This window comes from Trichechus manatus, unplaced genomic scaffold (assembly GCF_000243295.1).
Source record: "Trichechus manatus latirostris isolate Lorelei unplaced genomic scaffold, TriManLat1.0 scaffold00157, whole genome shotgun sequence".
Lineage (NCBI taxonomy): Eukaryota > Metazoa > Chordata > Mammalia > Sirenia > Trichechidae > Trichechus > Trichechus manatus.
This window is the reverse complement of record NW_004444093.1, coordinates 6,315,629-6,328,429: the sequence shown is the minus strand read 5'-3', so window position 1 is coordinate 6,328,429 and position 12,801 is coordinate 6,315,629. Positions and strand designations below refer to the sequence as shown.

General features: G+C 45.3%; 1 protein-coding gene across 1 annotated transcript; it reads left to right on the top strand.

Moving 5' to 3' along the window:
• Window positions 1–10,474: 10,474 nt before the first annotated feature.
• Window positions 10,475–12,487, top strand: LOC101352565 (leucine-rich repeat-containing protein 14-like). The gene is made up of 2 exons (XM_004386225.1): window positions 10,475–10,767; window positions 11,935–12,487. The coding sequence occupies exons 1-2, from the start codon at window positions 10,475–10,477 to the stop codon at window positions 12,485–12,487; spliced, it is 846 nt and encodes a 281-aa protein (XP_004386282.1).
• Window positions 12,488–12,801: the final 314 nt, after the last annotated feature.

Sequence of the window (12,801 nt, the reverse complement as noted above, 5' to 3'; positions counted from 1 at the left end):
ACCCCAACAAGGCTAGCACTAATCCAAAAAACACAAAATAATAAATGTTGGAGAGGTTGTGGTGAGACTGGAACACTTACTCACTGCTGGTGGGAATGTAAAATGGTAAAACCACTTTGGAAATCAATTTGGCGCTTCCTCAAAAAGCTAGAAATACCATAGGATCCAGCAATCCCACTGCTTGGAATATATCCTAGAGAAATAAGAGCTGTCACAGAAATAGATATATGCACACCTGTGTTTATTGCAGCCATTTTCACAAAAGCAAAAAGATGGAAACAACCTAGCTTCCCATCAACAGACGAACGGATAAACAAATTATGGTACATACACACAATGGAATACTACACAACGTTAAAGAACAATAATGAATCCATGAAACATCTCACAACATGAATGAATCTGGAAGGCATTATGCTCAGTGAAATTAGTTGAAAAAGGACAAATACTGTATGAGACCACTATTATAAGAACTCAAGAAAAGGTTTAAACACAGAAGAAAACATTCTTTGATGGTTACGAGGGTGGGGAAGGAAGGAGAGGGGAATTCACTAACTAGATAGTAGACGAGAATTATCTCAGGTGAAAGGAAGGACAACACACACTACAGGGGAAGTGAGCACAACTGGACTAAACCAAAACCTAAGAAGTTCCCTGAACACAACCAAACACTTTGAGGGACTGAGTAGCAGGGTCTCGGGTCTGGGGACCATGATTTCGGGGGACATCTAGGTCAACTGGCATAACAATTCTATTAAGAAAATGTTCTGCATCCCACTTTGGTGAATTGCATCCGGGGTCTTAAAAGCTTCGAGCAGCCATTCTAAGGTGCATCAACTGGTCCCAACCCACCTGGAGCAATGGAGAATGAAGAACACCAAAGACACACGGAAAATATTAGCCCAAGAGACAAAAGGGCTGCATAAACCAGAGACTACATCAGCCTGAGACCAGAAGAACTAGATGATGCCTGGCTACCACCAATGACTGACCTGACAGGGAACACAACAGAAAATCCCTCATGGAGCAGGAGAAAAGTGTGGTGCAGAACTCAAATTCACCTAAAAAGACCAGACTTAATGGTCTGACTGAAACTGGAGGAACCCTCAAAGACATGACCCCTGGACGCTCTGTTAACCCAAAACTAAAACCATTCCTGAAGCCAACTCTTCAGACAGAGAATAGACTGGACTATAAGACATAAAATGATACTCATGAAGAGTTCAAGCAGATATATGAGACTAAATGGGCGGCTCCTGTCCAGAGGCAGGATGAAAAGGCAGAAAAGGACAGGAGCTGGTTGGATGGACGTGGGAAATCCGAGTGGAAAGGAGGAGTGTGCTGTCACATTGTAGGGATTGCAACTAGCGTCATGTAACAATATGTGTATAAATTTTTGTATGAGAAATTAACTTGAGCTGTAAACTTTCACCTAAAGCACAATTAAAAAAAAAAAGAAAAAAACAAAACTGTGAACCAACTTATTTATACATTTTGTAAAGAGTCTTCAACCTGTAGAGAATCTTCCTGTTTTGGCCTTGCTGGTTTGCCAAGAGGGTGCCGTAGGCAAAAGGAACATGATGAAAGCAAAGCAGTCAGGAACTGTCATTAATTCACATAATGTTAAAAGAGCATGTGTAAATTGATCGTTACTATGCACAAGGCTCTGTGCTGTGTGATTTATGTATTCTCTCACAATAACTCTCTAAAACAAGTACAATTATTTTCTCCATGCTAGAGATGAAGAAAACGAGGTTTATAGAACTTAAGTAACTTACAAAATTGCACAGGTAGCAAGAGACATAGCCAGCATTTAAGCACAGATCTGTTAGTTTAGATCACATCTTGTGTTGCTAGAACTTCCCTAAGCAATAAGAAAACCTCATGAGGAAAGGCTGAGACCAAGCCATGGTGGAGATGCCTATGCTCACTTCTAACAGATTCCCAAACTCCTTTGGGTTTTCTTTACACTCCTATCTGTAACCATGATTCTAGTTAGTAAAGGGCTTTATCCAAATTCTCTGCCTCCAGTCCCAGGACAAGGAAGAGGCTCTTCTTACCCCTCCACACTCCTCTCGCTTCACTCCCTGGTTTCCCGCCATCTGGGCCATTCAGGGCCAACCCTGCCCAGCCCTCAGAAATCATTCATGGAGATTCTGTACAGGGTGCAGTACCTGTACCCCTGTGATCCTTGGCCTCTTTCAATCCCGAGAAACTAAGGAACAATATATGCTAACAGCCCGCAGAGCCGGACAAGGGATGGACTTCCGGCTCTGCCGGATGTGCCCGGGGCCACTATGTGTAACGGATGCCCGCCATTTTGGACTCATCCCGCTGAGTTCCCGGAGGGCCCCTCCGTAACCTTCTGTGCGCAGCGGTGGCTGAAAGCAAATCCAACCAGCCCGTAAGTGAGGCTTTTCGTGGAGATTCAAAGACTGCTATGGCCTATGTAATTTTCCTTGAGTTGTTTCAGGGTGTCACTTTTATCCTTTTCTGGAACTCAAGGTCGATTTAGACAGGGCACCCCAACAGATCTTCCCACATTCAGTTAGAAAATGGTTTCACCCTTACTGATTCTTTATTCCCTTAATGATAACGTACTGCTTTCTTAAAACATCCCTGGGGGTAAACATCCTGAGGTAGGTTGATTTTATGGAATAGTTTAAAGATAGAAAATCTCTGAGGCCCGTGAGGATAAGTGACTGCTGAAAGGCATTGCTGAATTAGAGACCTAGGAATTAGCATCCTGAGGGCTTAATAACAATAGCGAAGGCTCTCCTAACAATGCCCTGACATAGATTCTGTTAATATCCTCATTTTATGGATGAGGAAACTGAAGCTTAGTTTAAGTAAAAAGTTCATTGTCATTCAACTGGCAAGTAGTAAAGCCAAAACTTCAATGCTAAACTTATTCCAAAGCTCTGCGTTGCTTCTAGGCCTTCATTTTTGCTCTTCTATGTGCCTCACAAACTTGTTCCCACTCCTCTCCAGGCTTATTCTCACACATTTTTAAGGTCTCAGCTTTTTAATCCCCTGCAGAGCATTCTGGGACTTCCCAAATGTGGCTTAGATGCGCCAGGCTGGACTCCCCCCACCTCATATGAGTACCAAATAGCAGCAGAGTAGGGTATGGTAGGTTGTAGCTAAGGTAAATTCCTTACTTTAGAGAGCTTGTTTCTTTATTTTCACTCTGTCTCTCTCTCTTTCTTTATTTTCACTCTGTCTCTCTCTCTTTCACTCACACACACGCACAGAGCAGCTGTTTGGAACTGTTTTCATCTAAGGGCATTTTCTTTTGGCCAGAAAAACTGTTAAAATCTTGGCTTTTGTTTATTTTTTAATTACTGAGTAATGAGGTGACAGAACCCTCCTTATCCCACAGCTAACAGGATTCTGGCACATGATAGGTGCTTGGTAAATATTTGTTAAACGATTAGTAAATGAATGAATTCCACACGCTACTCTACTGCCAGCTCTTCCCTATCACTCATGCCTTCTTTTTAATGAATGATGTTGTGGAACCAACAATCAGTTACTCTAACTCAGCTTGTTGTTATTGTTGGGTGCCATCGAGTCAATTCCAACTCATAGAGACCCTACGTGACAGAGTAGAACTATCCCCATAGGGTTTTCTTGGCTGTAATATTTATGGAAGCAAATCACCAGGTCTTTCTGCTACAGAGCTGCTGGGTGAGTTTGAACCACCAACCTTTCCATTAGCAGCCAAGCGCTTACCGTTGCACCGCCAGGGCTCTTTGCTTAAACCTAATAAATTGTGTTTTAAGTGGGAGTTCCTGAAAGCACAAATTGGCTCTCAGAAACAGGCAAAGGCCAGTCACAAGGGAACTGTTGTCTGTTGAGGGAAAATGTCTTGAATTGAGTTCCTTCTAACTTGTGATTACAACTTCCAGATTCCATTTACACATTCAGCAAATGTATACTGAGTTCCTGGCATGTGTCAGGTGTCAGGCACTGTTCTAGAGCCTGGGGATATAGCAGTGAACAAAATCCAAGAACCAGACATTCTAGTGGAAGGAGAAAATCAAGAAGTAAATACGATAATTTTAAACTAGTTAAACCAAACCAGTTGCTATTGAGTCGATTTTGACTCATGGAAACCCTATGTTTGTCAGAGTGTAATGGTGCTCCATAGGGTTTTCAATGGCTGATTGTTTTGGAAATAGACCTTTCTTCTGAGGCACCTCAGAGTGGATTCACACTTCCAGTATTTCAGTTAGCAGCTGAGTGCTTACCCATTTGCACACCCAGGGACTCTATTCTCTAAGTGCATGCTGTATTTTTCATTCATTGTGCCTTTGCTCACCTGGAATAGTTTAATCATACTCTATTATTGTTTTCATGTGCTCCTGAGTGCCTTTTCCCACCATTGTATTTTATATTGTTGCATCAGTATTTATAATTGAATTTGGGCTATGGTTCTCTATATATTCAAAATTTTTCTAATAGTTTAAAAACCTTGCTTTCTTATGATTAGTTCTGTTGTCATGTGATATTATAGTCTGTGTCCATAGTTGTAATCACTTTTTCACTTTTAATTTTTATTTGTTGAGCTTTCCTCTTCTCTTTCTTTCCATTTTTTAAGACTAAGAGCTATATTCCTAGTCATTGTATTTTTTATTTTTTTATCTCCTCATCCCCCCTCCTACCAGCCCCTGGTAATCACTATTTTTGTTTTGTCTTGATGGATTTGCCAATTCTAGATACTTTATGTAAGTGGGATCATACAATATTTATTCTTTTTTGACTGACCTGTTTCACTGAGCATAACGTTTTCAAGGTTCACGTGTGATTGCAGGTATCAGGATTTCATCTCTCTTTATGACTGAGTAATACTCCATTGTGTGTATATGCCACATTTTATTCATGCATTCATTGTGATGGACACTCAGGCTGTTTCCACTTTTTGGCTATTGTGAATGGTGCTGCAATGAACATTAGTGTACAGGTTTCTGTTTGAGTCACTACTTTCAATTCTATTGTGTATATAGTCTTCTTTTCTTTACTGTCTTCCAGAAACGCATCTACTTTTCTGCTACAAAGACACGTTTGGGATTAATTTCTTGACTATGTTTTTCTGCTTTCTGATTCAGTCTTTAAGTGTTCAGAAGTTGCTCTTCGGCTTGTAGTTGATTTTGTTTTTCTTTGTTCTTATTAAATGAATTACAGAGTGTATTTGTTTAGTCTTCTTTGGTAATGGAAGGATTTGGTTTTGTATTTACCTCTGATGAAAACTTTGCTTTATTCTCAAGTATTTTGATATGTGTATAAGGGTAAATACAAATCTAAAAAATTTAAAAATTTCCCTGGTATTAAAAGAGAAAGAGAATTTTCCCCTCCCACTTGCTTTTCTTTAGCATTTCCTTTAGAAAACTTGTATTTGTAAATCCTTTGAGATGTCCATAAATCTTTTTAAAAGCTAAATAAGCTTCTTGCGTTTTGCATTCCAAGACTTTCTTTTTTTTTATTTTTCTATTTTTTGATTTTTTTATTTTTTATTGTACTTCAGGTGAAGGTTTACAGAACAAATAGTTTCTCATGAGACAGTAGTACACTTACTGTTTTATGACATTGATTAACAACCCCAGGAAATGTCAACTCTCTCTTCTCGATCTTTTTTTTTTTTTTTGGTGAAAATATACATAGCCAAAGATACACCATTTCAAAAGTTTCTACACGCACAGTTCAGTGACATCGACTACGCTCTTCCAATTGTGCTGCTATTCTCACTTTAGATGAAGGTTTACAGAACAAAATAGTTTCTCATTAAACAGTTAGTACACATGTTGCCCTATGACAATGGTTAACAACCTCACAACAGGACTATCTTCTTAAAGCCTTGGAGCCACCTCTGAAATGTGAACATGAAGAAGGATGGTGACCTGTCTCCCTGCCTCTATGGGAGTTTAGGCTAAGCACTTGGCTCCAAGTTGTAACTGCCTTCTTAACGAAAAGATAGAAGTTTTATTTTTTCCTTTGGATGAAGACAATTAACATGTACGTGGAGGATTGTATCTGCCTGGCTATATAGAAGGGCGAGATACGTTTCTGTCTTTGCAGTCTCTTTAGTGGATTGCCTATGATGTGCATTCCAGTCTGGCTTTGGCCTTATTCAAGAATAAAGCTGTTTCATTCTTTTCTACATTTTGTGGAGAGGTTTTACTGGATTGGCAGGAGATTTTATTTTTAATCATTTCCCCAACAGTGTACTTTTGCTGTTTTATAACCCGTTTGTTGTTGTTATTCTTACCTGAACACTTCCGTGTACGTTAAAAATCAGTTTCAATGGTTGTCATGTTATATTCTTAATTCTGTCATTAATTGTTACGGTCCAGATTTTTGAAGTCTCTTAAGAACATCTTGAAAACCTTGTTGGAGTTCCATGCAGGAGAGCCGGGTTTGATTCCTGGCCAATGCACCTCACGTGCAGCCACTACCCTGTCAGTGGAGGCTTGAGTGTTGCTGTGTTGCTGAACAGGTTTCATCAGACCTTCCAGACTAAGGTGGACTGGTGATCTACTTCCAAAAATCAGCCAATGAAAACACTATGGATCACAGTGGTCTGATCTGCAGCCAATCTGGGGACGGTGCAGGACCAGGCAGCTTTTTATTCGCTTCTGCATGGGGTCACCATGAGATGGGTGTCAACTTGACAGCAGCTAACAACAGTGTAGTTGTGAATGAGATTTTATTATGATGATTATTACATTTTCCAAGTGTTTGTCACTGACATATACAAACACCATTGATTTCTGCATGTTGGTCTGTGTCGAGCAGCTTCCTGAGCTCTTCTTCTGTGGCTTCGTCTGTGATTGTCTTGGATTTTCTATATAAAGTGTCATAGTATCTGCACATATTGGCAGTTTCGTTTCTTCTTTTCCAATGCTTATTCAATTTTTTTCCTTATAAGAGTAGATTGACAGTGCACTGTTGAATAGAAGTAGTGATAATGGCTTCTGAGTTAGTCCAGGTCCTCCAGGAAGCAGACACCATGACAGGAAAACATGCAAAAATTTTATTAGAGGAAATGTGGAGGAAAGACAATGGGGAGGGAGCCAGGAAGATGTGGAGAGCCTTGAGACCACAAAGTAGGTCTGATTCTGAATGAAGGTTGTGGAGAAGGGCCCTAGACCACTGTACACTCTCTAGACAGTTCCACAAAGCCATCAGGGAGTCCTCCAGCCAAAGCTGACTGTCCAGGAGTGGCGTGTCTGCTAGAAACTGACCTGCCTTCATATCCCTGCCACACTCAGTCATTGGTGGGGAGCACCACCAGGAGGTATAGCCTTGTCCCAAAGCCTACCTTGAAGTTTTAAGGGCAGCTTAGTCAATTGCACTCTCTGGGTTGGAAGTCTGCAGAGCATAGTCTCCTGTGGCCACTGCACTGTAATCTCATTTCTGACTTTAAAGGGAATGCTTACAAAATACCACCACTAAATATCAGGTTTGGAAACATTCTTCTTATTCCTTATTTGATTTTCCTGAATCTATGAACACAGTTAATAATGAATAATGAATCCTGCCAATGTTAACTATTCTTGCATTCCTAATGTCAGTCGTACTTGATCTTCTTTTTTTTTTTTTGAGGAATGTTGCTAGATTTGATTTGCTAGTAGTTCATGATGTTGGAGGGTGGCAGAAGGTGAGCCCAGAGAGGCTAAGAGGCTAGACCCTGGGACTTTCGCATCTAGCTTTAAAAGTCAAATAATTTTAAAGTTTAAATAACTTAAAAGTTCAACGGTTTTTCTTTCCTATATTGTCCTTGCACAGTTTTGTTGTAGTTGCCTCACAGGGCTGGATTTTGTAGTGTGGTGAGATTGTGAATGAATGTTTATCTCTGACTTCCATGGGCTTTAGACATGTTGTCCAAAATGATAGCATCTGGCCACATGTAGTTATTTAAATTTCAGTTAAAATTAATTGAAATGAAATACAATTAAAATTTCAATCTCTCCATCGCATTAGCAGCCATATTTCAAGTGCTCAGTAGCCACCCGTGGCTCGTGGCTCCTGCAGTGGACAGTGCAGCTCTGGAGCATCCCCTCCTTGCACATGGAGGTGCTTAGTGCCTGGGTGGACAATGGAGGCAGTGGAGTGGAATCAGATTCCCCTCTGTTTCTGGTCAGTTGAAAGGATCCATAAATAATCTGACATTGATGCTTTGTGAGAGTAGGAAGAGGAAACCTCAGTCTGTATCACCCTAAGCTCTAATCAGTGAGATTACGGTGAGCTTACATTGTACAAATCTGCTCCTTGAAATGTATTTAATAATATACCTTGGTTGCCTACTGTATGCCAAGTACTATGTCACTCAGATGACAGCAGTGATAAAGACAGACACAGCTCTTTTTCCTGGAGGTTGCAATTTAACATAAGAGAGAGACAATATACAACTCTTTGTGTGTGTGCTAGATAGAGATGCTAGACAGGTGGTCAGGAAAAACCTCTCAGACAAGGTGAAATTTGAACAGAGACCAGAATGAAGTGAGGAAGCTAGCCACTTGGCTATCTGGGAGAAAACTGATCCAGACAGAGGAAACAGTCAGTGCAAAGGCCCTGAGGCAGGGGGCCTGCTTGGGTTTGAAGAGCAACACAGAGACCATTGTGGACGGCTAGTACAAAGTAAATACAGGGGAGGGTGGCAGGAGGTGGACCCAGAGAGGCTAAGAGGCTAGACCCTGGGAGGGCCACCTCAGGGGGCACTGCATTCAGAGGGAGAGTTTTGAGCAGGGGAGTGACACGATCTGACATAAATCATAAGGGGTGTGAGGGCAGAACCTGAGAGACAAGTTCAAAGGCCATTGCTGTAGTTGGAGAGAGATGCTGATGGCTTGGTAAAGATGGGAGTGATAAGACATGGTCAGAATCTAGATACATCCTGGAGGTGAAATGAACAGGATTGATGTAGGGTTTGGGGATAGTATCCTTTGTAGGTGCACATGGTGATCTTTATGGCAAAGGAGGGAAATCCGGACCAAGTCAAAGTCTCCAAAGCCTGACAGGAAAAGATCTAAACCCTGAGGTTCTGGGCCCCACATCACCTCACTAGTGCATGGAGGCTCAGAGTCTCATGCTTACAAGACTGACCTGTGGGTTCTACTCACAAATGGAGGGTGGTCCTTCAGTCCCCTTGCTCCTGTGATGGATGCAAAAGGCATGGGTGTTCCAGGCTGGCCTGAGAGGGTGCTGAGCGAGAGGAGGTCTGAGGACGTCCACCTTATTCTGCCCCAGGTTCGTGGAGATGAGCACTCCAGCCCTACCCACGCTCTTGGATCTGGCAGCCCACAGCCTGTTGAGCAGTGAGCCTTCTGCTCCACCTGCCTTGCAAGAGTTCACAGATGACCTCTTCCCACCACTGCTCACTGCTGCCTTTGCCATGGGTCACAAGGAGGCTCTGAAGGCGCTGGTGCAGGCCTGGCCCTTCCCCTTCCTCCGACTGGGCTCTCTAATAGTGCAGTGGCCCAACGAAGACAGCTTGCAGGCTGTGCTGGATGGGCTGGAGGACTCCCATGTCCACAAGGCTTGTCCCAGGTAAGAAGGGTGCTGAGACCAAGGCATGGGCACAGAGAGCCAGAGGGAGACTGGGCTGGAACCCAGGGGAGCATGGGGTTAAAGTCGGCTGGGGCACAAATGGGTAGTCTATAAGGTCGCTCAAAAGCATAAATAGTTTGCACTTGACTACTAACCTAAAGGTTGGTGGTTCAAACTCACCCAGCAGCGCTGTACAAGAAAGGTTTGGCAATCTGCTTCCGTAAAGATTACAGCCAAGAAAACCCTATGGAGCAGTTCTACTCTGTCACACGTGGGATCACCATGAGTCAGATTCAACTCAGAAGCAACGGGTTTGATTTTGGTTTTTATGGGCTTCTGGGTTAAATAGTTGATGATGCAGTTGATGAGGATAAGGGATAGGGTTTTACCTTCTGGGGATAGAGGTGCAGGTGATGTGAAGAATGGAAACTCAACAGGATCCCAGACGAGGCAGGGAAAAGCCCCTTAGAGAGGGGAGGGTAGGTGGGCTGATGATGGTATCTGGGAGCCAATGGCCAAGATCCTGCTCCTGGGACTCAATTTACCCTGACCCTTTGGGGCTCCCCTGGATGTCATTATCTCATAAGCCCTCTCTACTCCCCACAGGAGGTCATTGCTGAGGGTACTGGATTTGACACTGGCCTTTGAGCAGCTCCAGGGTAAAGGGGCCTTTGAGGCCTTGGCTAAGTTCCCCTTTTGGTTACCATCCACAGTCAAGGCTGAGATGCCAGAGGACATGGCTAGGCCCAAGCCAGTGGAGGACGTGAAAAAACCTCAGGGGGCCTGGCAGCCAGTGGAGTTACACGTCGATCTTTTCCTAAGAGGCCCCTTCAAATTAGATGCATTCCTCTGTGACCTCCTGGCAAAAGTGGAGAGGAGCTGTGGGTCCCTGCGTCTCTGCTGTAGGAAATTGCACATTGAGGAAATGCCATTTGACGGCCTCGTGGGGATCCTGAAGACATTGGACCTGGATTCCATCCAGGAGCTAGAGGTGTTTGACTGGTTCCAGGCACTGTCAGAGCAGAGCCTATTCGCTACCCAGCTGGGGAGGATCCGCAACCTGCGCAGCCTCAAGCTGGCCTACTACCAGTGGGCCTTCCCCCCAGAGGGTGAGCAGTCCTCCAACCACTTCCTCTCCCATCTCAGCCAGCTACAGCACCTCCAGAAGCTCCACCTGTCCTGCTCCTACCTGTCAGGCAACCTGCATCAAGTGCTCAGGTGAACAGGTGGGCGGGCTCCCCCAGAGTATCACTGGAACATGCCAAAGTCAAGTCTGGGCAGGGAGCAATATAGAAAGTGGTACCCATTCTTACCCCTCATGGAATCATGGGTGTAAACTGCGACCTGAGGGTCAGAGGCCACTGAAGGCTGGGAACTGCTTTGGAAGACAAAGATTTGTGGGGAAAAAAGTTGCATACGTTTATCTTCTCAACAAATCTTTTGGGGCACTGCAGAGTTCCAGCATTGTGCTGGGCCCTGAAGAACCACAGACAGCATGGGCTGCCCTGGAGAGGGGGATGAGGACTGTGGTATGACAAATGTGGGAAGCAAGGGTTTCCTTCCATGCATACCTCCCAGTGGGGGGCATTCTGTTCATCAGGGTCAGAGTGGTAGCTCCTCAAACCCAAACCCTAGTGATAATAGTCACATCCTAGACTCCTATCGTCAAGCCAAGTCCATGGTCACCAGCATAAGAAGCAACTCACACACAGGCCTTGGATGGAATAATGCTTTAGTCACACAGAGAAGAGACACAGCAAGGTCAGCTTCACTAGTTGGTGCCAGTCCCCCAAGGCCAGTGGGTCACTCCTCGCAGCCAATGCAGGGTGGATGTTCTGCACACACCCCTCTCATGCCACAAGTGAAGGACTCCATCCCTCCCCGCTGGGAACAGATACAGCAGTGGGGCTGGCCAGGTGCCATGTGACACCATACACATAAGCAGAACAAAGAGGTACTCATTAGGCCGGAAAATAGGGAAGGGGTTTCTCTGAGAAGAAAGAAGAAGAAACCAGGATAGAGCGAGGGCTCAGCTCCTAGCCTCCATTTTCAGGGAATGTTCTGGGCCCAAGGCTTTTGGTTAGGCAACATGGTGGGAGGACGGACTATCCTCGCAACACTATCAAAGAAGCTCTTCTCATCAAATAAGCAGCCATATTGGGTACATAAGAAGTGAGTCTTCATTTCACCAAAGAGAGACTTAGAGTCAGAGGGCTTCAGCAGGGGATGGGGCAGCCCTGTGGCACCATGGGATGTGCTCCTAAACCCAGAGATAAATGGCTACTCCAGATAAGGAGCTGCCTTAGGGCAAGCCTCCTACTTGGTCAAGCAGGTGCCCATGGTGCAGGCCAGGGCCCTCCCCTGAGAGCCACCCTCTCTCCTCAGCTGCCTGCAGACCCCTCTGTACGCCCTGGAGATCCGCTCCTGCACACTTCTGGACACCGATATCACCTTCCTGTCCCAGAGCCTTCATGCCACCTGCCTGAAGAAGCTGGATCTGAGCGGCAACAACCTGTCCTACATGGTTCCGGGGCCTCTAGAGGCCCTGCTGCGGGCAGTGGCCAGGACACTGCAGCACCTGGACCTGAACCACTGTTGGCTGAAGGATGCCCACCTCCACGCCATCCTGCCCACTCTGTGCTGCTGTGTCCACCTCAGATCCCTGGGCCTCTCCGACAACCCCTTCTCCCGGGCCAGCCTCCTGGGCCTGCTGGAGCGCACGGCTGTGCTGACAGAGCTGAAGCAGGTGCTGTACCCTATCCCTGTGGAGTGCTGTGCCTACCTACATGGGCTCTCGTGGGGGCCTGTGGACAAAGGGAAGCTGAGCCAAACGCAGGTCGAGCTGCAGGCGCTGCTGCAGGCCATGCAGCGGGCTGACATGCAGTGGAGACCCCCGCCACCCTCGTCCTTGCCCGGGACTCTGGCGCAGCCTGAGTGAGGGCAGGAGCAGGACCAGGGCGAGGGGCAGCTGGGAGCCCCAGGCAGCAGACCTCCTGCTGGGGGCACACTGTCTGATGGGTACTCACACATAAAGGATGCTTCCATGGGGCCGCCTGATGCTCTCTTGTCTCCTGCATCACTCCCTTTCCTCAGTCTGAAACCCACCTGGCATCACTGTTCACTCCACACGGTGACTGCGACTGCATGCTGCAGAGGCTCTCCTGAGAAGGTGAGGCTCTCCTGGCCGCTCGCTCTGTTTCTCTTACCTTTTGCCTTTGCCCTTTGCTATGTACTGGGGGTTAGAGCAGCTCA